This window comes from Myotis daubentonii, chromosome 12 (assembly GCF_963259705.1).
Source record: "Myotis daubentonii chromosome 12, mMyoDau2.1, whole genome shotgun sequence".
In the NCBI taxonomy this organism is placed as follows: Eukaryota; Metazoa; Chordata; class Mammalia; order Chiroptera; family Vespertilionidae; genus Myotis; species Myotis daubentonii.
The window spans coordinates 11,699,461-11,724,484 of NC_081851.1; the positions used below are offsets into that span (position 1 = coordinate 11,699,461).

A 25,024-nucleotide genomic window follows, 5' to 3' on the forward strand; every position below is an offset into this window, starting at 1 on the left:
TTGCTGCTTTGAACAACTACTTCAAAAGTGAAACTAAAAGACGGAACTGACATCACCCAGAACCACAGGAACGCTGGCTGAGTGGAAGTCCTACAACTAGGAGGAAAGAGAAACGCATACGGACACTCAGAGGAGGCGCAGTGCTGAAGTCAAATTCTGAGGTGCGGAGTGCGTGGAGCCCGCTGGTGGTGGAGGGCGCGGTTGGCGTTTTCAATCGGGAGGGACTCGCAGACTCTGAGCTCCAGATACAGGCGAGTCTTTAGGGACCCAGACTCAAATGGGAGAAGCGGGACTGTCTGGCTTCAGTCAGAGCGAGTGCAGCTTTCTCTCCCAGCTTTGCAGCGGGTGCTGGGACTCAGAGAGGCAGAGCCCCTGGGGACAGGACTGAGAGCCCCCATAATTGCTCTCTCTGGCCCACCATGTTGATCCTGTGTGACCCGCCCTGCCCAAGCCCTGCACAGAGGCATTTGCCCGATAGCCTCAGGCAAAGGCTAGATTAGCACCTCCCTAGAGGACAGAAGTTCTCTCACTGCTGACACAGCTGATTCTCATAGCCACTTGGCCTGGAGGTCAAACTCTCCCTGGTATTAGCTACAACAATCAAGGTTTAACTATAAGACTGCGAACAAAGACCACTAGGGGGTGCACCAAGGAAGCATAACAAAATGCGGAGATAAAGAAACAGGACAAAATTGTCAAAGGAAGATATAGAGTTCAGAACCACACTTTTAAGGTCTCTCAAGAACTGTTTAGAAGCCGCCGATAAACTTAATGAGATCTACAAGAAAACTAATGAGACCCTCGATGTTATATTTGGGAACCAACTAGAAATTAAGCATACACGGACTGAAATAACGACTATTATACAGACTCCCGACAGCAGTCCAGAGGAGCGCAAGAATCAAGTCAATGATTTGAAATGAGAGGAAGCAAAAAACACCCAACCGGAAAAGCATAATGAAAAAAGAATCCAAAAATGCGAGGATAGTGTAAGGAGCCTCTGGGACAGCTTCAAGCGTACCAACATCAGAATTATAGGGGTGCCAGAAGATGAGAGAGAGCAAGATATTGAAAACCTATTTGAAGAAATAATGACAGAAAACTTCCCCTACCTGGTGAAAGAAATAGACTTACAGGTCCAAGAAGCGCGGAGAACCCCAAACAAAAGGAATCCAAAGAGGACCACACCAAGACACATCATAATTAAAATGCCAAGAGCGAAAGATAAAGAGAGAATCTTAAAAACAGCAAGAGAAAGAAACTCAGTTACCTACAAGGGAATACCCATACGACTGTCAGCTGATTTCTCAACAGAAACTTTGCAGGCCAGAAGGGAGTGGCAAGAAATATTCAAAGTGATGAATACCAAGAACCTACAACCAAGATTACTTTATCCAGCAAAGCTATCATTCAGAATTGAAGGTCAGATAAAGAGCTTCACAGATAAGGAAAAGCTAAAGGAGTTCATCACCACCAAACCAGGATTATATGAAATGCTGAAAGGTATCCTTTAAGAAGAGGAAGAGAAAGAAAAAGGGAAAGATACAAATTATGAACAACAAATATGCATCTATCAACAAGTGAATCTAAGAATCAAGTGAATAAATAATCTGATGAACAGAATGAACTGGTGATTATAATAGAATCAGGGACATAGAATGGGAATGGACTGACTATTCTTGGGGGGGAAAGGGGTGTGGGAGATGCGGGAAGAGACTGGACAAAAATCGTGCACCTATGGATGAGGACAGTGGGTGGGGAGTGAGGGCGGAGGGTGGGGCGGGAACTGGGAGGAGGGGAGTTATGGGGGGGAAAAAAGAGGAACAAATGTAATAATCTGAACAATAAAGATTTAATTAAAAAAATTTTTTCTACATGTGACACAGCACCAGAGTAAAGTTAGGGTTTTTCAAAATGCTGACATGCCGAGCTCTAAAGGTACGCCATCACTGGTCCAGGAGCCATGCACACAGTGCTCGCTATACAGCGCCCCCCACTGGGCCGCCGGCGCCTGTCCAGTTCCTGCCTCTCCTCACCCATGTGGCCTTGACATCTCAGACCCCAGATTTCCCTGCTTGAAAATGAGTCCTCGGCATCCAGGCAGCTACTCGGGCTCCTTCAGTCAAGAAGGTGCCCAGGCCCCCTAATCCAAGGGCTTTCCCTCGAGTTCACCACAAAGTGAGCACCCGCGAGAAGTGATCGCTTGCAAACCACTGGGTCCCTGGCCACGAACCTGCTCTGCTCCCAGCGCCCTCATTTCGGACTCTGTTCTTCTATTCTGTGTTATTCTGTTCCCACAGCCGTCCCCTAGCCCCACAAACTCATGGCCTAGCTATCCCAGGGCTGGGGAAGACTCCGCTTGGAGCAGGCTCAGGAAGCCTGCCCACTCTCTGACCTCCTACAGACACTTTCTAATGCAAACCCATCTCCAGATCATCCCCCAGGGTACCAGGTCCCTACTCTTCTAGTTTGCACCTGCCCAAGCTCTGCTGGTAATTTTTAGCAGCTGCGTTATAGAGAGCCCACTTCAGGGTACAAATTCTCACTTCTACCCCAAAAGTACAGTGAGGTTTTCCATGTCAACCATCCTTGGTAGGTGTTGAGCCCCCTGTAGATGAGCAGACGAATCCGGGAGAACAGTGAGCAGAATCGTCACCCTGGGGAGCTGGGACAGTGCCCCAGTGGTCACTGTGGCCATGTCCCTCTGTCCCACACTGGCCAGCCATTCCCGATCACAAGGAAGGACAGTCCCAGCAGCACAGCACCGAGGGGTGAAGACCACCCTGGACCCACAAGATGCATCTCAGATGACTTGACTTCCAAACCACAAGGTTTCCAGCACCAAGGCTCTTCCTCCTGCCCTCATTTCTGGCAGCTTCCTAGGCCCTGTACACCAGCATCCCTTAATCACCCACTTCCCAGTGAATCCGACTCATTAGCCAGGCATGGAAGCCTTCCACAGCTGAGAACTGCCTCCCCCAGCCTTCCTTCTTGCCCCACCTTCTTGCCCCTATCCCCCCCCCCACACACTGGCCAGCCTTCTTCCCATCCATGTCAGCAGCAGAACCCCAACTCCTACCACTATGCTTCCTTCTACCTCCATGGTGCTCCTCAACATCTGTGTGCACATAGCTCTGCTCACATCCCATCACTCCTACTGGTTCATGGAGACCAGGTAACTGGTTCTGTGCACTTTGCAGGGCCAGGCCTGTTGGCAAACACAATGTCCGCAGAGGGAGGACAGCCACTGCACACCAACAACCCACTCTGCAGCCCATTAAGGGAAAAACCGATGCAGAAAGGACTCAGCCTGTGATCTGAAGTCCTTCCCTAGGAGCCTCTCTTTATCACTGTTGTATTTTTCAAGTGAACTTGATCCCAAAAGAAGATTAAGAAGCGTCTGGCAGGGGGCAGTGTCTCTGAAAAGCCTACAAAGCCAACCACCCCTATGTGCAGAAATCTAGAACCATTCCCGGGAAAACGAGAGAAGGATGTGCTGGTAGGATGGTCCGTCCCCTTGCCTGGGACACCAATGCACCCAGGGGTTCTCTGCTGCCCAGAATGGTGCGGTCTAGTCGTGGAGCTGGAAGCCACGGCCCCTCTGTTGACGGGCGTCCGTCAGCCCACACCCCTCACACGTACTGCTGCTGCTCTTCCTGGTGCTGGTCCTTGTCCTCCATGTCCTCCTGGAGAAGCCTCTGGTTCTGCTCTTTCAGCCTTTGGATTTGGCTCTGCAGGTCACGTTTTTCTCCCTCCAAGTTGCCCTTGAGGCGGGAGACCAGCTAAAACACAGATGGACAATGTCTCAAACACCACACGCTCCCGTGATTCCACTGCTGGGAATCGACATCCAAAAGGAGAAAAAGGCCACGTGCACAAAGATGGTCATTTTGGTATGATCTACGTCAGCTGGCATGACCAATACGGCCAATGCCATGGGGATGGCCAAGCCTTCTGCCGCTGCACCGTCCAATCAGGCAGCCACTGGCCACGTGTGGCTGCTGAGCACTGAAAACGCAGCCAGTCTGAGCTGAGCCATAAGTGCAAAATATATAATAGGTTCTGAGGACTTAATAACAATTAAAAATAATGTAAAGTATCTCATTAATAAGCTGCCCGGTGTGTGTGTTTCTCAGTAGGTTGAGTGTCCCATTCACTAAGAAATCACCAGTGTAATTTCTGATTTGTGGTGAGCCGGCACGGCCATGGCATACTCAGCCCCAGGCTGCCTTATGTGCCAGGCCAGCTCAGCCTGGTTCAGTGACCCTGAGAGGGGTCAGTGAAGGATTAAGAAAAGACAGCAAGAGAATGAAAGCTGGGTCTCAGTGGGATGCTGCTCCTCTGACATAGAGAAAGCGCCAGCGTCCACAAGCCGTGTCTTTATTTTATAGCAGATGCCACGAGGCAAAGGAAGGGCGTGATCAAGATGTTGACAACATTCTCGTGGGTTTCAGTCCTACTCAACTACACGCACATGAACTCTATCACTCAGGCATGTGGGGCCACGTGTTCGGACCACAGGTTCAAGCTTACCACTGTAGCTGTTGGCTATAATTGTGCTGGGAAGGCTCTGCCCTCCAAGCTGGGCCTTGCACGTCGCAATGAGAGGACTGTGCCCTTTCATCAGTCCAAGGCTTGAACCTGTCCAAACACTGTAGCTGCGCCCCACACTGATCAAAGCACATGCCTGGGTTACTGGCTCCACTCCCCAGTAGAGGGCATGCAGGAGGCAGCTGATGGATGTTTCTCTCAAAAAATCAATAAAAAATCATATTATTTTAAAAAATCTCATTAATAAGCTTTTGGGGTTACATGTGATATTTTAGATATAAGGGTTAAATAAAACAGACCCCTACATTAATCCCACCTGATTCCTCTTACTTTTTGAATATGGCTACTAGAAAGTTGTCTGTACACAAACAGGCGTGAAGCTGGACCTGAAATTTGGGCTGAGGCTGGCCAGCTCCTGCTCTAGAACATCATCGTGGTTGGTGTAGCAGGAAAGTCCCAAGCTTTGGCTTCAGACAAACGGGGTTCCAACCCACTACTTCAGAGGGACAAGGATGGGAACCCCAGCTCACAAGATCATTGTGAGAATTAAATGAGATGACACAGAGAGCAGAGTGCTCAGTCGAGAGGATGGAGATGAAACGGTACTTGGATGCTTCCATGCACCTCCCCGACAAAAAGCAAAAATCAGGTGAAAGGTGTTCTGTAGCACACCCCTGCCAGTCATGGTGTTCGTCCCAGTCAACTGCCTCTGGCTTCCTCTCTGCCTCTGAGTGACATTCACACACACCCTTTGAGCAGAGATGCCAATGAGGACCCATTCCCACCTGGCTGAGCCCAAGGCGTCAGCCCAGGGAACAGGCCCACCCAGGGTCCTGAGGCCCTCCAGCCCCAGGCCTCACCTGGCAGCGGTTGTCCAGCTCGGTCAGTGAGATGTCCGTGCTCTGGAGCTCCTCCCTCAGCCAGTTGCACTGGTTCTGCCAGCAGTTCACCTGCAGCTGCGTGTCGTTCAGGGAGGTTCGCAGCTTATTGTTGTCTGTGAGCAGCTCGTCCTGCTCCCCCTTCAGCTCCTCATACCGGCCCTGCCAGCTGTTCACTTCCTGCTGCGTGTCATTCAGGGACAGTTGCAGCTCCTTGTTGTCTGTGAGCAGCTCCTTGGTGAGAGCATACAGCTCCTTGGTGAGGGTGTACAGCTCCTTGTTGAGGGCGTACAGCGACTCTTGCTCTGCCTTCAGCCCCTCGTACTGGGCCTGCCAGTGGTTCACCTCCAGCTGCGTGTTGTCCAGGGAGGTTTGCAGCTTCTTGCTGTGAGTCTGCAGCTCCTCCTGCTGCCCCTTCAGCTCCTTGTACCGGGCCTGCCAGCTGTTCACTTCCCGCTGCGTGTCATTGAGGGACAGTTGCAGCTCCTTGTTGTCTGTGAGCAGCTCCTTGTATTCTGTGAGCAGCTCATTGGCATCGGCCTGCAGCTCCTTGTTGAGAGCGTACAGCTCCTCCTGCTGCCCCTTCAGCTCCTCGTACCGGGCCTGCCAGATGTTCACTTCCCGCTGCGTGTCATTCAGGGACAGTTGCAGCTCCTTGTTGTCTGTGAGCAGCTCCTTGTATTCTGTGAGCAGCTCATTGGCATCGGCCTGCAGCTCCTTGTTGAGAGCGTACAGCTCCTCCTGCTGCCCCTTCAGCTCCTCGTACCAGGCCTGCCAGATGTTCACTTCCCGCTGCGTGTCATTCAGGGACAGTTGCAGCTCCTTGTTGTCTGTGAGCAGCTCCTTGTATTCTGTGAGCAGCTCATTGGCGTCGGCCTGCAGCTCCTTGTTGAGAGCGTACAGCTCCTCTAGCTCCGCCTTCAGCCCCTCACACTGGGCCTGCCAGTGGTTCACCTCCAGCTCCCTTTCATGAAGGGAGGTTTGCAGCTCACTGGTGTGGGTCTGCAGCTCCTTGGTGAGTGTGTGCATCTCCTCTTGCTCCCCCTTCAGCCCATCATACTGGGCCTGCCAGTGGTTTACCTCCAGCTGCCTTTCATGAAGGGAGGTTTGCAGCTCCTTGTTGTCTGTGAGCAGCTCTTCCTGCTCCTTCCTCAGGCAGTTGCACTGGGCCTGCCAGCAGTTCACCTGCAGCTGGGTGTCGTTCAGGGAGGTCTGCAGCTTCTTAGTGTGGGTCTGCAGCTCCTCCTGCTCCCCTTTCAGCTGCTGGTGCAGGGAATTGGCCCTAGGGGTAGAGAGACACAAGGCCAAGGGCTGAGGCGCACTCCCAGGCACTGTCCCAGTTGTGCAACCTTAATCAAAACTGCAACCTCTCTGGGCCTCAGTTTTTTTCATGTGTTAATGAAGGGTTGAACAAAATCAGCGGTTTTCAAACTCTGTTCATTGGGGTTCGAGGAGGCTACCCCAGGTACCCCACTGCCAGCTGGGGTAGAACGACAGGCAGGCTCGGACACCACGGCAACAGAGCATCCCTGTTAAAGTCCTTTCTATCTGAGGCTTTGGCACATCTGCCTACTTGGAAAAAGGGTTCTTTGATTCAAACATTTAAACACTGAATCAGAACATTACTGCTCTAAGACTCTGTGTCTATATCCAGCTCTTCTCCCCAATTCCAAGCCCCTTTCTAATTTCAACTACTGAGATAAATAAAATAGAAGATTCTGGAGTGTTACCTATATCCACTTAAATCATCATCATCATCATCATCATCATCACCATTACCTGGGATTCCTTGGGGTAGATTATACCAAAAAAGATCATATGACCAGAGGCTCATGGACTCAATGTGAACACAGGTGTGTGAAGTTTGGCCCACACAGCTTTTTAATTTTTTTTTAACATTTACTTATTTTATTCTATTTTATTTCATTTTAAAGTGTGTATGATCTTATTAATTGATGTCTCTCCAATAAAGACAACTAAAAAAAATAAAGTAACATAAAAAAGAAACAGAACAAGATAAAAAGATTCGCCATTGTGGTCCTGTGAATACTCGCGGGTTAGGTTTAAGGGTCCCTGGACTCAAATATGTCTCCAGGTCCTCCCATTCCTCTGTCCTGCCCAAAAAAGCAGATTTAATAAAACACACAAACAAAACAAAAAAATAATTACTGTATCAGCATTCCAAACTTTTACGGTACCCATCAACATTCAGATATCTTTTAAGGTACCCATCAACATTCAGATATCTTCTTCTCAGGGAAAAAAAACAACAAAAAAACAAACAAAAACAAAAAAAACAACAACAACAAACATACAGAAGGAAGACCTGGCAGCCCCGCCTGCCTCCCAGCTGACAGCCTCTATAGCTGGGCTGTATTCTCCACCAGGGCCTGGTCTATTGCTGACTCTCCTTCCCCACCTGCTGGACCTGCCCGGCCACTGCAGGCAGCTGAGTTTACTCAGGGCTGTAGGAAGGAAGGGTTCATATGGTCACGCCTCTGGGTTGAGGCAAGACTTGGATTCGAATCCTGCCTGTGTCACTAACTAGGAGCATTGACCTTGAACAAGTTGTTTAATCTCCCTGAGCCTGTTTCCTCCTCTGTTGCTGTGGAATTTTTAAAGGATAACAATAGCTCAGTCAATTCTTGTGATTCACAGTATAATGTTCTGCCCAACCACGTGAACCCTGAATTAGTGAGTACTGAAACTATTCCCACCGGTTCCTGGGAGTCTCTGGTCACATTTTGTCAGCTCATCAAGACATAAAGATGCCTCGTGTAATATACTCAGAGCCAACAGCACCATACCTGGGCCCGAATGACCCTTGTGTGCCACTCGAATATTCCCCGTGACGCCCAGCGCAGCCTTGCACTTGGGAACACTAGACAGCACTTCAGCACTCCATTTGGGGGCCATTTCAAACAGCGAAATTGCCTCCAAAGCACACAAAATAGAACACCATGGCACTCAGTGGCCCATGAAGAGGACGCTGGTAGGTGAGAGCTGAAACAAGTCTGGGGTCAAAGGGCTTGTTCAACCTCAGCTGCAAATGTGCACATCAGGCAACTCCAGTATCTCCCACTCTGGGCACGTCCATGACAGGCCACGGGCACTGATTTGGGGGTCACCAGTGCATTTCAGCCAGGATGTGAATTCACAAATGGGAATGCGTGAATGCTGAGGACCACGCCCCCTCCCTCATGGGATCGCTGGTGTGAGAGGATGCAGGTACCCCTGCCCAACAGTCATCAGCATCATAACTGTGGGAGGGGATACTGTCCAAACCGAGACAATGCCCCATCCCAGCTGCCGAGTCCTTCCTTCCGGCCACCAGCTGGAGGCCCCTTTACCTTGTTCCCACCAGGGGCTGCCAGGGCAGGGTTGGTAAAAATGCACCATCACCAGGGGTCTCACTTGAGCTCAGCTCAGCGGGTGCTGAGTGAGTGGGTCTGAATGACATCCCGGCAGAGGCGCTGCAGGGGGCCTGGTGGTTACCTGTCCAGCTCTCGCTGCAGCCTCTGGTTCTCCTCGGCGGCCATGGTGCTCGTCCTCTGCTCCTGCTGCAGAGCCTCCCGCTCAGTGGTCGAGAGCGTCCCCAGCTGCTCCAGCGCCGCCTTATGTTGGAGCTGGTCCTTGTATCTGTTGAAGGGAAACACACCCGCTAGGAATGGAAACCCAAGGAGACCTCAAAGCCTGGGTGAGCGGCTTCTCTCTGCAGAGCTGAGGGAGAGGGGGATCTGCGTGGGACAGGGCTGGACAGAGAGAGGGGACAGTCACTGGGCCACCTCCGGGGGTCTCCTCCAGCACAGGAGGCAAGTCCTCCCTCCTCCCACCCGACGTGTCTCCATGGTCCCTTCCAGTCCCTGTCAAAGCAGCCTCCCTCCTTCATCCCACTGGGAACAAAACCACTGTTTTATGAACTCCACGCCCTTCTCAAAGAAACCACTGCAAACACAGCAGAATTCCACCGCCCATAACAGCTGATCCCCCTCAATGGGCCCTGGGTGAGCCCTCTGCCCCAGCTCAGGAACACGACTCTTCTTGCTCTGATCCAGGCAGCTTGGGGGCCAGAGTCTTGCCTGGTGGGGCCCTAGCAGCCATCATGGGCAACTGCACACCCTCATGGCTCCTCAAGGCACCCCCAGTCCAGCCCTTGCCCTTGCTCTCCCACAGCCTCCCCCTCAGCTCGGGCTTTTATTTCCTTCCTGTCTCAGTCTGCAGAGGGTCCCACACAGCCTCTCCGGGGGGCAGCAGAGCACAACAGGGAGCCCCTGACCAGCCCCAGGCTGTTCCTCCTCCTGCAGGAACCTTCCCTGTTCAGGTGACTAAGGGGCCTCCCCAGGTCCAAGGTGGAGACTGAGTCATCACCTTTCAATCTTCCCCAGGCAGGCAAAACCCTTTCCAGACCCCCTTCCTGAGGTGTCCACACCCAGAGACAGGCTGACAGAGTCCACCCAAGTTCCAGGCTTTCAGCCCCTGCCTGCAGCCCTCCATCCAAGCCCACCCCATATCAGCTGTACTTGTACCATCTGCCTGGAGCCAAGACTTGTGCGGACTCAGACACACACACACCTGCTTGGTCGGCTGTTGGAAGACAAACATTCCTTCCTGTGGCCTTTAGCCACAAGTGGAGGCTGCCCAGACATGGGAAATGGAAGGTGGGGGTGATGGCTCTGCTGGGCTTTCAGGGCGGCGATCTTTCTCATCCAGGTTTGACAAACAGGGCTATGGACCATTAGGGTCCCCACCTCCTGCTTCCCTGTTGTGTCTTGGAAAAGCACAGGATCAAGCATATCGCAACCATCAGTAACCACCCTCCTGCAGGGCAGAAACTGCGAGTGCTTCTCCCCACTGAATCCCGGGTACCAGGCTTGACACCCAGTGCATGTGCACCAGGGGAAGGAAGGAGCGAGTGTCTCAGTCAAGTGTCAGGTGAAATGAATACAGAGGCCCCGGCCTGTGTTCCAGGCACCTCCACCTCTAACCTGCAGCCCTGCTGCAGACACACCAATGGCCTCCAGCTATCTGTCCAACCAGCAAAATCCACTGAATCACACAGTAGGTCCACCAAGCAAGGAGTCATAGGCAGAGCAATGAACTCCTCCCTCAGACCAGTCAAATGCCACCTGTACAAACCTTCCCATGTTAACAGCCATAAGAATATATCCACACGGTTATCATTGAGGGTAGGGCCCTCAGCACCTGGTGAGGGGTGGGCACCACAGGAGGCGCCCATCAGTAGTCAGCTGGGTGCATTCAAACCATGTTAGACAGCACCAGGCGCCCAGTGGGTGCTCACTAAGCATCTCGTGAACACAGGATGGGTGCAGAGGAGGCAGAGATGGAGATGCCAAGAGGCAGAAGATGCTCATTCTGGCTGGAAGAAACGAGAGTCTGATAGGAGCAGACATCTCGGCACCCCCGAAGGATGGGCATCTGGGTGGAGAAACGGGTGGAAGGCTCTGGGGAGAGTCCACAGGAAGCACTGGGTGAGTGTGTAAATGTATGTCATCTCCCCCAAGTTCATGCAGCAGCAGGCGCCCTCTGCAGGCTCTGCAGGCTCAGTGCCCTCCTGGTCCCTGTGATGCCAAATCCCTGCACCTCAGCTGCTCCCAGGGAGCCCCAGCCTTTGCCTAGCATCTTGCTGAGGCAGAGGCCTGGGAAGAACTCAGCAGGGACAACTCACAAGCACAGGAAGTGGACAGCTCCCTCCTGGGCTGCTCCAAGTGTGGGAGAGCCTCTCTTTAGCGCATCTCTCCCTCTCTCGCCCACCACATTGGAGTCCTCTGTACATCTCACTTCCACCAGGCTCTGGGTCCCGGTGCACCTGCTGGGGTCACTGCAATCAGGGATCTGCCTGGCAGGAGCTCAGACGAAGTTGGCTGACAACATGCACACAAAGCCCTGATTTTGAAAAAGTGCAAAGTTAAGATTTATGCATTTGAGGTACATCAATTTTACCTTAAAAAGGTATATGGAGAGTCAGAGGTAAAGATGACATGAGAATGGCAGAGTATTGGTAATGCTGCTGCAGGTGAGGGGAACACGGGGTTTTCACTATACTAGTCTGTACACGTCCATATATTCAAAACTTTCCAAAATTAAAAGTAAAAAAAGAAAATCAGAAGTGCAGACTTTGAGACTTGGACAGGGAAAAGGCCTGGGGAGCTAGATAAGGCACGCCCCTGAAAATTGGCAGCTGTGGTGACTTCTCCTCCTGGTCCTTGGTTTGGAGAGGAAAGGAAGAGGGGGTAGGAATCCCCCAGGAGCTGGGACCCCAATGCTGACACCTGGTTTCCCTGAGCCAGGATTAGTGGGCACACCCTTCTCCCCTGGGGGACCCTCCTGCCCCTCAGTCTCCAGCCACACCAACTCCACATCGCTGAGCGTGAAGGTGGATTTACTTCTCTTCACTGTGAAGCAGCGGGCAGAGGAAACATGAGCGGCCAGAGTGAAGGGGGGACAGGAGCCCGGGGAGCCTGTCCGTCACCCCCAGCCGCAGGCACCCACCTGTCACTGAGAGCCTTGCTCTCCAGCTTCAGGGTCTGACTCAGCAGTGTCTTCTGGCGGCGGTACTTGTCCAGAAGGGCCTCGTGCTCCCTAGCCAGGCGCTCGTGGAGCGCGCCCAGGCACGCGTGTTCCTGCTGCAGGGCCTTGTGGGCTGCCGCCAGCTGCTGGTGCTGGAGCTGCGTGTTCTGCTCTGTGAGCGCAGTGAGCGAGGCGCTCTGGGAGCTCAGAGTGGAATTTTCCACCTGCCGGGAGGGAGAAGGGGATGATGCCTCACCAGGTGCAGGCCCAGGGGGACCACAGACTCCGGATCCCCACGTCCCCACACGGAGTGAGGGGCCAAGAGCAGGTCAAGTGTCGACACCAAAATAGCAGGACCCTCAGGAGAGGCAGCACCCAGCCGTGCTGAGGACAGTTCTCCCTGCAGTCAAGGAGCTGCTCTGGGAAGGCCCACGGCAGAAACGGACTGCCCCATGGGCCTAAGCTTAGTCCTGGGCCCCTCTCTGCACATGTGACCTTTCTTGGCAATTTGTGCCCTTTCTCTGGATAAGCTCCTTGGGTACCCTCTCTGATCACTTTGAAAAGTGCATGGAAAATCAGTGAGGACATAGAGAACCTGAACAGCACTACCAACCCATTTCTCCGATATTTACACAACACCCATCCAACCGAATTCAAGCCACCAGAAAGTTGACCGGGGAGGAATCCGTCCTAACTCATTCTGAGGCAAGAATTACCCTGGTGTCCAGCTGCTTGTCCTGCTCCAGGCCCTCGGGCTGCAGGGTGTCCAGAGACGTCTGCAGCCTCTGGTTCTCCAGCAACAGGTCCGGGCTCTCCCGCTCGAGGGCGTGGACCCTCTCGGGGGCTGTCGTCAGGGCGCTGACCTCCATGGCCAGCTTCTCGATCTCCTCCTGCAGGCGATGCAGCTCCTGCTCCAGCTTCTGTGTCCGCACCACGTGCTCCTTCACCCGCACCTTCCTGTGCTCCAGCTCCTGTGCCTGCGCCGCCTGCGCCTTCACCTGCTCCAGGTCCCGGCACAGCTGCCGCCGCTGCCACTCCATCATGGTCACTTTCCTTTTGGTGTCTGTCACCGCCTGGAGGAGCACTTTTTTCTCAGTCTTCTGGCCCTTCATGCGGGCCTTGCTGCTGGTCTGTGAACTATCCCGCAGTGAACGCACCAGTTGTTTAAGATCCTTGAACTGCAGGAAAACACAATGGAAATGACACAGGCGTGATTTCGGTCCAAATTGGAGACCTAAAGTGTAGGCCTGAAATGCCCATTTCATCATGGACCTAAAGGACGTCTTAACGTTTCCCAAAGGCCTGATATGGACAGAAGGTGAAGGCACGGAGATCCCCACCCAGACAGTTCCAGTCTAAACACTTTCACAGAAGCCAAATGACTTAGAAACAAAAACCACATCTTCTCTTAAAACAATGAAAGTGATTTCCTTGGTGCTTTTTACCCTGGTTCACAATGGCTCGAGAGCTGACCGCCCACCTCTGTGGCCGCCCCTCACGCCACTCTCCCCTGCAGACATTGCACATGATCTTCCCTCTGCTGTGAATGCTCACCTGCCTCCACCCGCGGCCTCCAGCATCACTGGCTCCTTCTCATCCTCCAGGGCTCAGTGTGATTGACAGCTACTCAGGGAAGCCCTGCACCGTGATTCTAAATGTCCTCCACCTAATAAGACTCTCCCTGGACCCACGTATATTCCCTCAATAGCACACGTCTCAAGTCACCTGTCGTTCCACCTCCTAGACTGGAAGCCATATTGGGGGAGGGTAGATGCATGCCTCTTAAGTCTACACAGCACCTCCCCAAGCCCCTTTTCTGCAATACTAGAGAGGCTGAAGAACTCAAGTGCCTGATACCCAGCCTCCCTTCCAGCTAGGGTTAGTCATGTGTCAGGTGTGGCCAATGAGATGTTCACAGAGGATCCCGGGAGGCCTTCCCTCTGTCTCTTCACACTCCACATTCTTCCTGCCCACTTCTTGGTGAGGTACAACTGCCACTGCCAAGACTGGCAGAGCAGGAAGAGAAAAGCCTGGTTTCTGGGTGGCGTCCCTGAGCCGCTGCCCCAGCACTGGGCTGCCTACCCCAGGACTTCCTGTGGGGTGAGGCAGGTCAACCCTGGAGGTTATCCAAGGCTCTGAGTGTGAAGCTGGACATTTGAAGGGGGATCTTTGTCCTACGGGCTGTCCCATGAGCTGCAGGACATTTAGCAGCATTCTGGCCTCTCCCACCACAGCTTGGAGCACAGCCAGGAGCACCTCCCCTCTCCTCCCCCAAGTCATGACAATCATAAACAAGATGGCCAGTGATCTCCAGCCAGTGTGGGTCAATGCTTGAGCATCAACCTATGAACCAGGAGGTCACGGTTCGATTACCGGTCAGGGCACATGTTCAGGTTGCTGGTTCAATCCCAGTAGGTGGCATGCAGGAGGCAGCCAATCAATCATTCTCTCTCATCATTGATGTTTTTATCCCTCTCTCCTTCTCCCTTCCCCTCTGAAATAAATAAAAAATAGATTGAAAAAACCAAAAGATTGCCAGTGTCCCTGGGAAGCAATATCTGTCCCCGCGCCCCTGCAGTGGCTGGAATTGCTGGTGTGAGCTGCAGCTGAGGGAAGAGACTGGTAACCCGGGAATCACTGCTGGATTCCCAGGACAGCCTATGGTCCTGGACTCTCCCTCTTGCAGGCAGGGGCGCCAGGGGAGGCATGGCGCTGGAGGGCCTACCTCCTGGGCTTCCTCAGCCTTCAGGGTCTCGATGTCACGGAGCAGCTGTTCTCTCTCCTCCACCAGCTCCTCACAGAGAGTCGCCAGATCCCGGCTGGTCTGCTTTTCTCTTTCCATCTGGACTTGCCAGTCTTCAATCTGCGGAGCCAAAGACCCAGCCCATGCAAAAGTCCGTTTCAGGGAGTGAACTGTGTTTTAAAGCAAACCCGAAACCTGTCAGCCCCACAGAACACTTTATCAGGCCTTTTCTTAAGGGGAACCTTCTTGCCCACTTCCTGGGGAGGTACATCAGCCACTGCCAAGGCTGCAGAGCAGGAAGGGAGAAGCCTGGCTCCTGGGTGGAGTCCCTGAGCCGCTGCCCAGGTCAGGCCTAGTTGTGCAGTGAGCTCCCCATACCCTGGACCATCACCTCTCAGCCCATGGTGTGTACTTCCAGCTCATGGTAGAGAAAAAGGCCATGGACACCCATCGGTCAGCTTCCCTCCCAGCTTTCCACTGCTCACTCTCAATGCTTCCATCTTAGGCCGTGTCCACTACTGTCCTGAGGGTCAGGCCACATTCCTGGGCCAGCAGCCACCACTGGATGTCCTACAGGGACTTCACCCAGTTGGTGACATTCCTATTCATCCAGCTGCTCTCAGGGGTCCTCTGCTATCTCTCTCCCTCCTCTCCCCTCCAAGTAAATGGACCACCAAGGCCTGTCCTCATTCCCCATGTGGCTCCCCCTCCACACCCCACTGCGCCCAGGCCAGACCAGCTCCGTCCTGCCTGGACGACTGCCCAATCAGCGGCCCGACACGGAGCTCTTCTGCGGGAACCACCAGTGCCCACTCCCTGAACATGAACTGCCTGGACCTGCAAGTCCCACACTCTGTGCCTGACACCTGAACACCGTGATGGATGCAGATTCAGACTCAGGGTGGGCCCTGAGGTGCGACTCCCAGGCGAGGCCCGTGCTGCTGTCCCTTCCCACTGACAACAAACTCATGACCACAGGGGACGGGAAGAGGGTCATTCCCTGCTAACGATGTGACTGTGAGCAGGTGTCCTTAACTGACAGTGCCAGCAAGCAGCAGGCATGGGCGCCAGCTTCTGTCAGGGTGACATGCTCAGCTCACACCTGGCAGGGGGCAGGTACAACAAGAGCTGACCCCTCCTGAGAGCGCCAGGCCCCTCCCACCCTCAGAGCTTCTGACATGGTCATTCTGGGCTGGGGCCCAAGAGCCTGCATTTGACTTTTGACCCTGATGCTGGTTTGGGATGATGGCTCTAAAGCTAAAACAGAGGAGCCCCACGATCCAGATCAGGTGGCTCTCAGAGCTTTTAGACACCTGAGACCTCAGGCCACTGACTAGAACCTCTGGGGGCAGGACCTTCAGACACCCTGCAACCCAGTGAGCAGCAGGACCGAGAGCCGGCTCCATTCACCGGGCTGGGGGTGGCCTGGTACAGGCAGATTGACAAACTCCTGGAAGGATCGCTGCTCTAATGCCAGCTCTGCCTACTTTTCCTGGGCCGAGGCCGCCCTGCCTTTATCTCACAGGTCTGGGCACTGTCTCCAGACTCCTAGGAAGTATCAGGCAGGGAGCTTCTTCCCCATGAGGGGGAGGGCCAGGCACAGTGGGGCTCATATCCGTGCCCTCACAGCACCCTGTGGGCACACCCAGCCCCCTGCCCCAACATGGGGACCCGAGGATGGGGCAGCCCCACCCAGCCAGGGTCAACAGCAAAAGGCGCTGCAAGGAGCTATGTGTCTGAGTCTTTCTCACAAGTGAGAACACCTTTCTTCTCCTTCCTGATCGCTGCCTCACTTCCTAGCACCAGGTCTGGGCTCAGCAGGAAGCAGGCATCTGCCCTGATGGCAGCGCCTGCTCTGGAGCTGGCCCTGAGGGGGAAGGCCCTGCACAGCTGTCAATCCCCCTCATTCAGAGAAGGATACCGGCCCAGGGAGTCCAGTGATCTGCCCAGAGCCCCACAGTGAGGATGCGGCAAAGCCGAACGCACCGCAGTGGGCCGACCCCAGGCCTGCTCTCTCAGACGGGGCCTGGGGTGTGTGCCCCCCAACTTCCTGCCTTGTTCACCCCCCTCCCTGTCTTACTGCTAATCCTTCTCCCCGCTGACCCCCATCTGTCCCAGTGAAAGGAATGTTATGTCCAACCTTTACATATCTGGCATGGCTGCTTCTTGTCTGAAGCTGTGATTGCCCCATGCCCCCCCAGCACCCCCCACCCGCTGGACACCCCCATCTTTCTCTGCTTCTGTTTGCCATGGAACTGGAACTCTCACTCCTGTCCTTCCCTGAAGGCTCTAGGGCAGCGGTTCTCAACCTGTGGGTCGCGCACAATGAAAATACATCCTGCATATCAGATATTTACATTACGATTCATAACAGTAGAAGAACTACAGTTATGAAGTAGCAATGAACATGGTTTTATGGTTGGGGGTCACCACAACATGAGGAGCTGTATTAAAGGGTCGCGGCATTAGGAAGGTTGAGAACCACTCTGAGAGCTCACTGGGCTGAGATGGTTTCCTGTCTTCCTCAAAGCACCAGGCTTGGGCCGCGGGCTCCTGTGTGGAGGCTCCAGGTCCCCAGAGCACGCGGGTGCCAGGGGCCTGCCATCAGCCCCTGTGCTGCGCTTGTGTTCCCACGATAGGCCCCAAAGGGCTGCCCTCTTCCTAAGAGGAATGCAGTCTGAGGATGTCAGTGCCAAGTGAGGGTGGGGGGCGCACCCTCTCTAAGGTCCACAGAAAGGTCATGAGTTACAGGGAAGGACGTGAACTTCGGGAACTAAGGTTTACACAGACCGAAGGGAGCCTACATCCTGGGCGACACTGGGTGGTGGGAGAGCCGAGCTGGCACCGGGGGCCTGGGACTCCAAGCCGCCTGTCCTGGCTGACCCTGGTCCCTTCTTCTCAGACACCTCCCAGAGGGCCACGTTGTCTGGACGTGTCCAAGATGGGCCTGTCCTGGCTCCAGGGAGGTCAATGTCAGGCCACGTCCCCTGTGGTTTTTAGCTGATGGCCCAGATGCACCATCGATCCAACATTAGGGAGGACCCATGATGCAGCCAGGCCCCAGCGGGCTGAGCAGGACAGGGAGGAGAGCAGAAGGGCCGCCTTCGCAGGGCTCCTGGCAGCAAACAAGGGACAGCGCTAGTCTGGGAACTGTGGCCCCTCCCTCCCACCAGGGGCTCAGAGCCAAGACAGGTCTCTGAGGGCTGTGGCAGGACTGCCCTGGGGTCCTACAGGGAACTGATCAGGAGAGGAAGTGGGGATGGGACCCGAGAGACAGGGCTAAGGAGTCATGTGGGGAGGCGGCAGCCACCACCTGTCCTGTGTGTGCGGAGGAGGGACCGGAGTGGACGCCGAGGGCAGGAGAAGCATCAGAGATCATTTCTCAGCCCTGCTGGGAGCTGGGCCAGAGGCTACAGCGCAGGCCTCTGCAGCTCACCCCTGAGGACCCGCCCCGTTGGAGGTTCTCATCTTTCTAAAGGTCAAGCCTTTCTATGTCGGCAGAGGTTGAGCTGCCATTTACAGAGACATTCACTGTGCCCGCCCACATGAATCTAAAACCCAGGCTGTCTGGTGGCTTTCCCTGAGCTGCGCTGCACAGAGTGACGCGGTACGAGGAGGGCCTTCCTCCGGCCCCCAGGGAGAGGACACGCTGCTTGGCCGCTGCTCTGCTGCTAGGCGCACGGAGCCTCAAAGGACGAGAAGCCTGAGTCATGGAACCTCGGACGCCCCACAAGAGGCCTGGAGAAACCACTGCACAGGAGGAGGGGCGGTCCCAGCCTCACCCAGAGATGAAGTTCCAGCAGAGCTGTGACCAGCGGCACCCAGGTCTCCGGTCTGCAGCCCACGTCCCTTCCATTGCCAGGGCAGCCTCCGCAAATGACGCTGGCAGAGCCCCTGGGCCGGTCGGGACAGACACCCAGACACCTGAAAGCACCAGTCCTGCCAGGTGGTCAGCAAACAAGAGTGACCTTGCGCCTTCCTCACCCGGAATCCGGGCACCCGTCAAGGTGTGCTCAGAGCCCGTGACGCAGCTGTGTCACCCGTGTTGGCTACATGGACTGAGGCCCTCTGACCCAGAATGACCAGCACAGGGAGGCTGTTGCTAGCCTCTCAGGGCCCTTCTTGCCATGTGAATGGAGTCCTGGTAACTGTAGGATGAACCTGGCTGGTAAGCCTGTCTGTCCTCCCAGATGTCTGTTCTACTGTGCTACTGGGAAGACCTGGTTTGTCCAGAAAGGCAATGCAGTCCAGCCATCTCCTCTTCCTCATCCCCTCGACCGAAAGTAGAGAGTGGGCACTGCACTCCTGTCACCAGCAGCCAAGCCCTGAAACGGCCCATCCATGGTCTCCACACGGGAGCGAGTCTTCCATCGCTGCTTCTCTCCCGGGCCCGCCTGATGGTTTCTAACAGGGCGCTGCTCTCCTTCCATGAGGCACTCACCACGGGCTGGACCCTCTGCCTGCACTAACTCACACCATCCTCACCACACCTACTGGTGGGTGCATCGCTAACCCCATTTCACAGATGAGGGCAACGAGGCACACAGAGGTCCATCATGTGCGGTCTCACTGCTGCAGGGACTCCTCATGCTGCCTCGTGACGCCTCTCCAGGAGGCCTCCTGTCCCCCTACCATAACAGTGGCTGCACTGGACTTTGCCTGTCGCCCAACTGTGCATGCTCACCGACACCTGGGTGCTCCCCCTGGCCACTTTCATGCCTGTATGTTCTGGACACCACCCACGGGTACCTGCTTTCTGAGCTGCTGGTTCTCCTTCTCCAGCTCCTGTCGCTGGAGGCTGCTCTCCTGCAGGGCCAGGGAGGCGTCGCGCAGCCCCTGGACGGTGTCCTGGCGGCTCTGCTTCTCCTTGTCCAGCTTCAGGAAGCAGCTGGAGGCTGAAGAGCAAAGTGGAGTCAGAGCCCATATTCCAGGGGCCTCAGCTTCTGCTCTCTGCCCCCAGCGCTGAGATGGCCATTACCCTGAGCCCTAGGCTTGAGGGTCTGGGATGGTCAGCGGGGTGCCCTTCCTTTTTCCCAGGGCGCTGTTGCTGTCTGCACCTGAGGGTTCCTCGGGCGGTTATGGCCCCTCTGCTGGCTCAGCTGGGTTTGTTAGGGGAGCAAGCAGAGCTTAAGAAGAAAGCAGGTGATGGTAGAGAGGAGCCAATGCAAACGTTCAAGACAGTGGAATTGCTGGCACCACTTTCTGCCACGTTTTAACCTGACCGTCAAGCCAAGGATTTCAGAGACTAACGGAGATGGCAAAGAGAGTGAGCTCTCTGTGCCAGACTCAGAGTGGTGGGAATCCAGGTGGCTCAGCCGAGGGTGTAGCGGGGACACGATCATTGACCGCATGTCTGTGGGTGGAAGAGGCTATGGGGCGCATATGCCCAGTACTCGCCATCTCTGGGTAAGGTCCTTCAGTCAGAGATTTCATTTTGTACTTTCACAGTTGCATTGAAAGAGAATGAGACAGTGTATCCAAATTGCTTTTAAAATTCTAAGTGAGATGAAAACATAAGGTAGAAAAAGGCAATGTCCTCCTTTGCTTTTAAACAGCTTCAATGCGGAATAGAAAGGGAGCACAGACCTGAGAAGAATGGGAGTTCCTGGCCCCTCCCTGCCGCCAGCAGGTGTGTGACTTTGGGAAAGTCCCGGGGCTTGTTCAGGAGGAAAACATGACTGTCTGAGGGGTCAGGGTTGACCCTCGCCTGTCCCTCCAGGCCACACACTCAGCTCTGGGAGCCTTATCACACTGTACTGCTAGTAGGGCTGCTCACGAGCACCCCAAGAAGCAGAGCAATGGGTATCTTTGGATAAGACAAGGGCGAAGAGAACAGCGATCCTTTGTTGGCGCCCCGTGGGCCAGGCACAGCCTAATGCTTCACTGCCTCCTCTCACAAGATACCCATAGCAATCCTGTGAGGCAGCTTCATTACCCCCATTTTTCAGATAAGAAAACTGAGGTGCAGAAGAGGTCACCTGGCTAACACGTATAGGAGCCAGGACTTTAAACCAGGCCTTTCTGACTCAAGAAGCCACCACCCCAACCACACAAAGTACGTTCACGCTTTGTTCGTGAGCTGCCAGCTGAGCAGTAGGAGTTGGGAACACGAAGAAGAAGTCAGTCAGTGAAAGGCCTCACAAGCTGCACTGAGCATCTGGATCAGGGAGGCTTTCCAACCCCATCAGCCACCTTGGTCTCTAACAAGCACATCTGGTCTGAGCCAGGCCTTGCCAGCTGGCACCACTTCTGTGTCCCACCAGGGGGCAGTGTGTTCCCCAGGAACCTGAACTCCCAGAGCCTGGGTACCCAGGACTGGGGAGTCACCAAACCAAGGAAAGAACTAACTTCTCACACAGACTCGCAGTTCAGTGAACTGATTTTAGGTTTGGAGCGGATGGGACGCCTTGAAGAGAAGGAATACCCAGCTGCTTTCAACAGCCTTTCCATGACGCTGAGGAATTTTGCTCAGAATTGAAAAAGCAGCCCCTCCCCAAACAGCCTAAGGCCCTCCTGGCTCTGCAGAGCTCTAAGCAAACCCTAACCTGCACTCTCAGGTGCACGTGTGCTATTATTGGACACAGGAACTGGCTTGTTGTTTGCCGGGTGCTGAGGCTCCTGCTGCACTGCCGGCCACCACACCCACGTTTCCTGGCCACCCCCTCACCTCCTCTGGGGGCTGGGAGGGGGCCAACACCAGAGGGCGTGGAAGAGGCCTGGGTCCCCTTCAGCAGCCACTGAGCAGCCCCAGCCCAGGAAGACGGAGAGCAGACCATACCCATCTGTCCGATGATGAAATCAACGGAGGAAACCATGCCCCGGGTACAACTATCATGGAGGCGAGTGACCACTGGGGACGCCTCCTGCATCCCGAGCTTCCACTCCTCCCCCGAAAGATCAAAGACCCCCCTGGGCATCAGTGTTCTGTCACCTGGAAGCTCCTGGCACTGGCTGAATGGGAGCTGAGAAATCTGGCAGCACTTCCTTCGCATTTCGCGGCCTGACTCAAGGTGGCCAGGCCCTTCATGTTCTTGGGGAGAATTGCAATGACACAGTTCCAAATGGCCCTTCAATAAAACCCTATTTACTTGGGTAGAGGAAGGGTTGACACATGAGTTTCAGAGCCAAGGGCTCAGCTCCCTGGGTAAGAGAGGATCCACAGCCAGGCTGGCTCTCAGCCACCAGGGGCTGCTGCTTACCCTCTGACAGCTGCTCCAGCTCCCAGTGCAGGTGGGCGGACTCCTCCACACTCTGCCCTTGTGCAGTCTTGAGGGCCATGATCTCTTCCCGCAGCTCCTCAAGGCATTTCTGGTCTGTGTCCCGGGCCTAGTGCAGGAAGTGGGGGTGGGGGGTGAGGATGTGGACTGGGGCACGCTCTGGAAAAGCCCCGGCCCCCGTGCATCTGTCCTCATTCCCTCAGGATGAAGGGCCTCCATGCCCCTGCTCAATTCCAAAAACACAGCTGCACAGAAATGACTCCAGCACATGGCCCAGCGGTGAGACTTACAGCCACTAAAAGGTATGCTGACCCAGTGACCTAGGGGATGAAGACACCCGAGGTCTCTGAGGGGTGTCTGAACAAAGTGACGTACAGCGCAGGGCTTTAGAGCAAGTGCTATGGTGACGGCAGCTCTGTGGCCCCTTAGCAGGCCTAACCCCTTGGAAAGGCCGTAGGGACTCACATCACAGCTCAACCCACATCATAAATGCCAGGGAGACCCTTTTTTGCAACAGAGGCCCAACCCCTCCATCCTCACAGGAAAGCAACACAGCATCAGGCCTCTCCGTGTTGGAGGCTTCAGTGGTGCCCACTCAAGCCACTGAGCTTAGCAAGCGACTCTCCGCCCTCAGAGCATCACTGTGTTGGCAGCAGCACCTATCCAGTAGCTGAACATCAGAGAAGGGCACAACATGAACCTAAAACTGCCCCCATCTCTGCTACACGTGGTGACCACAGCTTGTCCTACCAATTGTAGGTGGTGCAGCCTCGATTTCAGCTGCACATTCTCCTTCTCCCGCTCGAATAGCTTATCAATCCAATACCAAATCCAATGGTCCTGGAGATGGCCCTCGGTGTCCATGGAAAAATAATCGTCTCCAGTCGGCACCTGGTCAGCAAGAACACACATGAGAGCCATCAGGTTAAGGCCCCTGATCATGACAACAGTTCTTCCAGTCACTGGGCCCAAACCAACATCCTAGGGATGACCCTGCTGCCAGGGGAAGCTCTGTCTCCACTTTTGAGCCCCTGCCCTTCTCCATTAGGCCAGGCCAGATGGAAAAATCCCCGCAGGAAGACACTGTTTAAATTCGGGAAGGGAACACTGTGAGAGTGTCTGACATGTACAGCCTCCATGGTTGGATGCGTGCACCTGCTGACAGGTGTGGGATGTGGCTGAGCCACTTTCTTAGAACAAGGAAGGGGTGGGGCTGAGAGTCTGTCCTGGCTTTGAGGGCCGAGTCTAGGCCTCTCTCAGTCACTCCACTGATCTGGGTCATGGAACAAAATTCAGAGGAGCTTTTGTTCAATAGCAGGTCCTATTTGAACATGTCACACACCTACTCTTAGAGAAACAACAGCTCTGGGCAGTTTCCCGGCAATGAGGGTCTGTAAGACACAACAAGCAAACCAGTACTATGGCCTCTGTGTGCCAGGCACATGCTGGGGATGGAACACAATGGTGGGGCCCCTCACGGGCGGCGTCCACTGCACTCACTCCTGTCCCAGTGCCCAGCACACACAGTTCAGCTCATCCCCCTCATCTCTGGTTCCGCCCCACCCCCACAAACCCTCCCAGCGCCACTCAGTCTCAGGGGGACTGAGTCTCCCCTGAATGCCCTCAGAGTCTGCAAGCACGCATCCACGGGGACATGCCCATTTCTCTTGGCGGGCTGTTTTCCAAGGCTTGCCCCACTCACGGGTTCTAACACCTGGGAGCGGGCCAGTAGCTCCTGCTTATCCATCACGTGTTCATTTCCCCGCACGGCCAGAACCCCGGATTCTCGGTAGAGGGGAAACCGTGCACCTACCGCCAGTGGACACGGTTCTGATCAAAGCCTGGCAGCTGGAAGGGTTTGGTCAGTGACTCTGGCTTAACCTCGCAGCCCCCTTCCTGCCTGTTCCTGGCCCTGCACTAGGTGCTCTCTGTCTCTGCCACATTCACTCTTCACAACAGCCCCCAGAGGGAGGCAGGGACAGTCCCTTCCTACACACGAAGAGGCTGACTTGGGTCAATTAAGGAATGAACCCCAAGTCACAAAGCCAGCCAGGGGTGAAGCTGGGCTTGTATTCAGGCAGGGAGGTCCAGTCCTGTTTCTTCACTGCCCTCAGCAGCCTTGCACCTTATCCTTAAGGAGTCCGCGTGGGTAAGGAGCCCCAACCACTATCAGAGCTGTGAGCCAGAGCTCATGGAGGAGCTTCTACAGGAAGGAGGCCCATCTCTCCCCCCTTGGCCACTGCCCCCAGAATTCTCATCTTGTGTCTACCCACCAGTACTTACCAGTCTCACCATATTCTCAGGCCCTGAAGGATCCCATAGCACAGCCTCTCAGTCATCCTTACAACCAACTCCTACTCAGCCTTCAAAACCCAGCCGGAATTGCCCACTCTGAGGACTTCAACTCCACTCTATCCCACCCACTGAGTCAGATGCTGGGCACCCAGAGTGCCCACTATGAGGCAACACTGAACTGGCCTGTGAGCCCGCCCCCCGCAAGGCTATTCCTGCAGGGCAGGACTATGCCACTCCTCTTCGCATGGGGCCCCCAGAAGTGTTCAAAGACACTTGTCAGCTGAATCATACCATGAGGAGGAGTCACAGGTGCCATGTGAGTTGGGCCCTGAAGGACCTGGGGAAAGGCAGGATGGACAAGTGTCCAGAAGCAGAGTACAGCATGGAACAAAATGATTTACAGCTATTCTTCCAATGGGCCTCAGTTTTCTGGGGGTGTCAGCCTTCCCCATGTATCAGGCAGCAGAAACATCTAAACCTGCTTTGCACACCCCACCACCGCAGAAGTGAGAGACCAGACCCCGAGAAGCTGTGCCCAAGTCCTAAAGTGGCAAAGGCTGGGCCTGGAGGAGGCAGAGAGTGTGAGACCACCTGCCCCGGGGCCCGATCTTAAACCCAGCTCCTACCTGCCTTGCCACCACCCGCCCTGCCCCTCCCTGCACGATCGGATCCAGGGGCCCCATCTGTGGACAGAACGTCACGTTATAAGCTCACTAGAAACGTGTTCCTATAGACGCCACCCGGTGCCAGGGCACGAGGGGCTCAGAGGTGCCTCGACCACCTCTTCTGTGATGGATGGGGACAAGGCTTGC

General features: G+C 54.8%; 1 protein-coding gene and 1 long non-coding RNA gene across 2 annotated transcripts in view; one reads left to right on the forward strand and one right to left on the reverse strand.

Moving 5' to 3' along the window:
• Window positions 1–25,024, forward strand: part of LOC132212997 (uncharacterized) — a 407,119-nt gene that overhangs the window by 252,423 nt on the left and 129,672 nt on the right. The gene's annotated exons all lie outside the window — the stretch shown is intronic.
• The window catches only part of LOC132213854 (protein Daple-like), a 35,019-nt gene that overhangs the window by 4,113 nt on the left and 5,882 nt on the right, over window positions 1–25,024 (reverse strand). Inside the window, 11 exon segments of the mRNA XM_059660757.1 lie at window positions 3,637–3,782; window positions 5,412–5,501; window positions 6,615–6,711; window positions 8,925–9,068; window positions 11,940–12,181; window positions 12,674–12,865; window positions 12,911–13,135; window positions 14,683–14,820; window positions 19,450–19,595; window positions 21,906–22,026; window positions 22,668–22,808. Coding sequence (XP_059516740.1) covers window positions 3,637–3,782; window positions 5,412–5,501; window positions 6,615–6,711; window positions 8,925–9,068; window positions 11,940–12,181; window positions 12,674–12,865; window positions 12,911–13,135; window positions 14,683–14,820; window positions 19,450–19,595; window positions 21,906–22,026; window positions 22,668–22,808 — 1,682 coding nt within the window.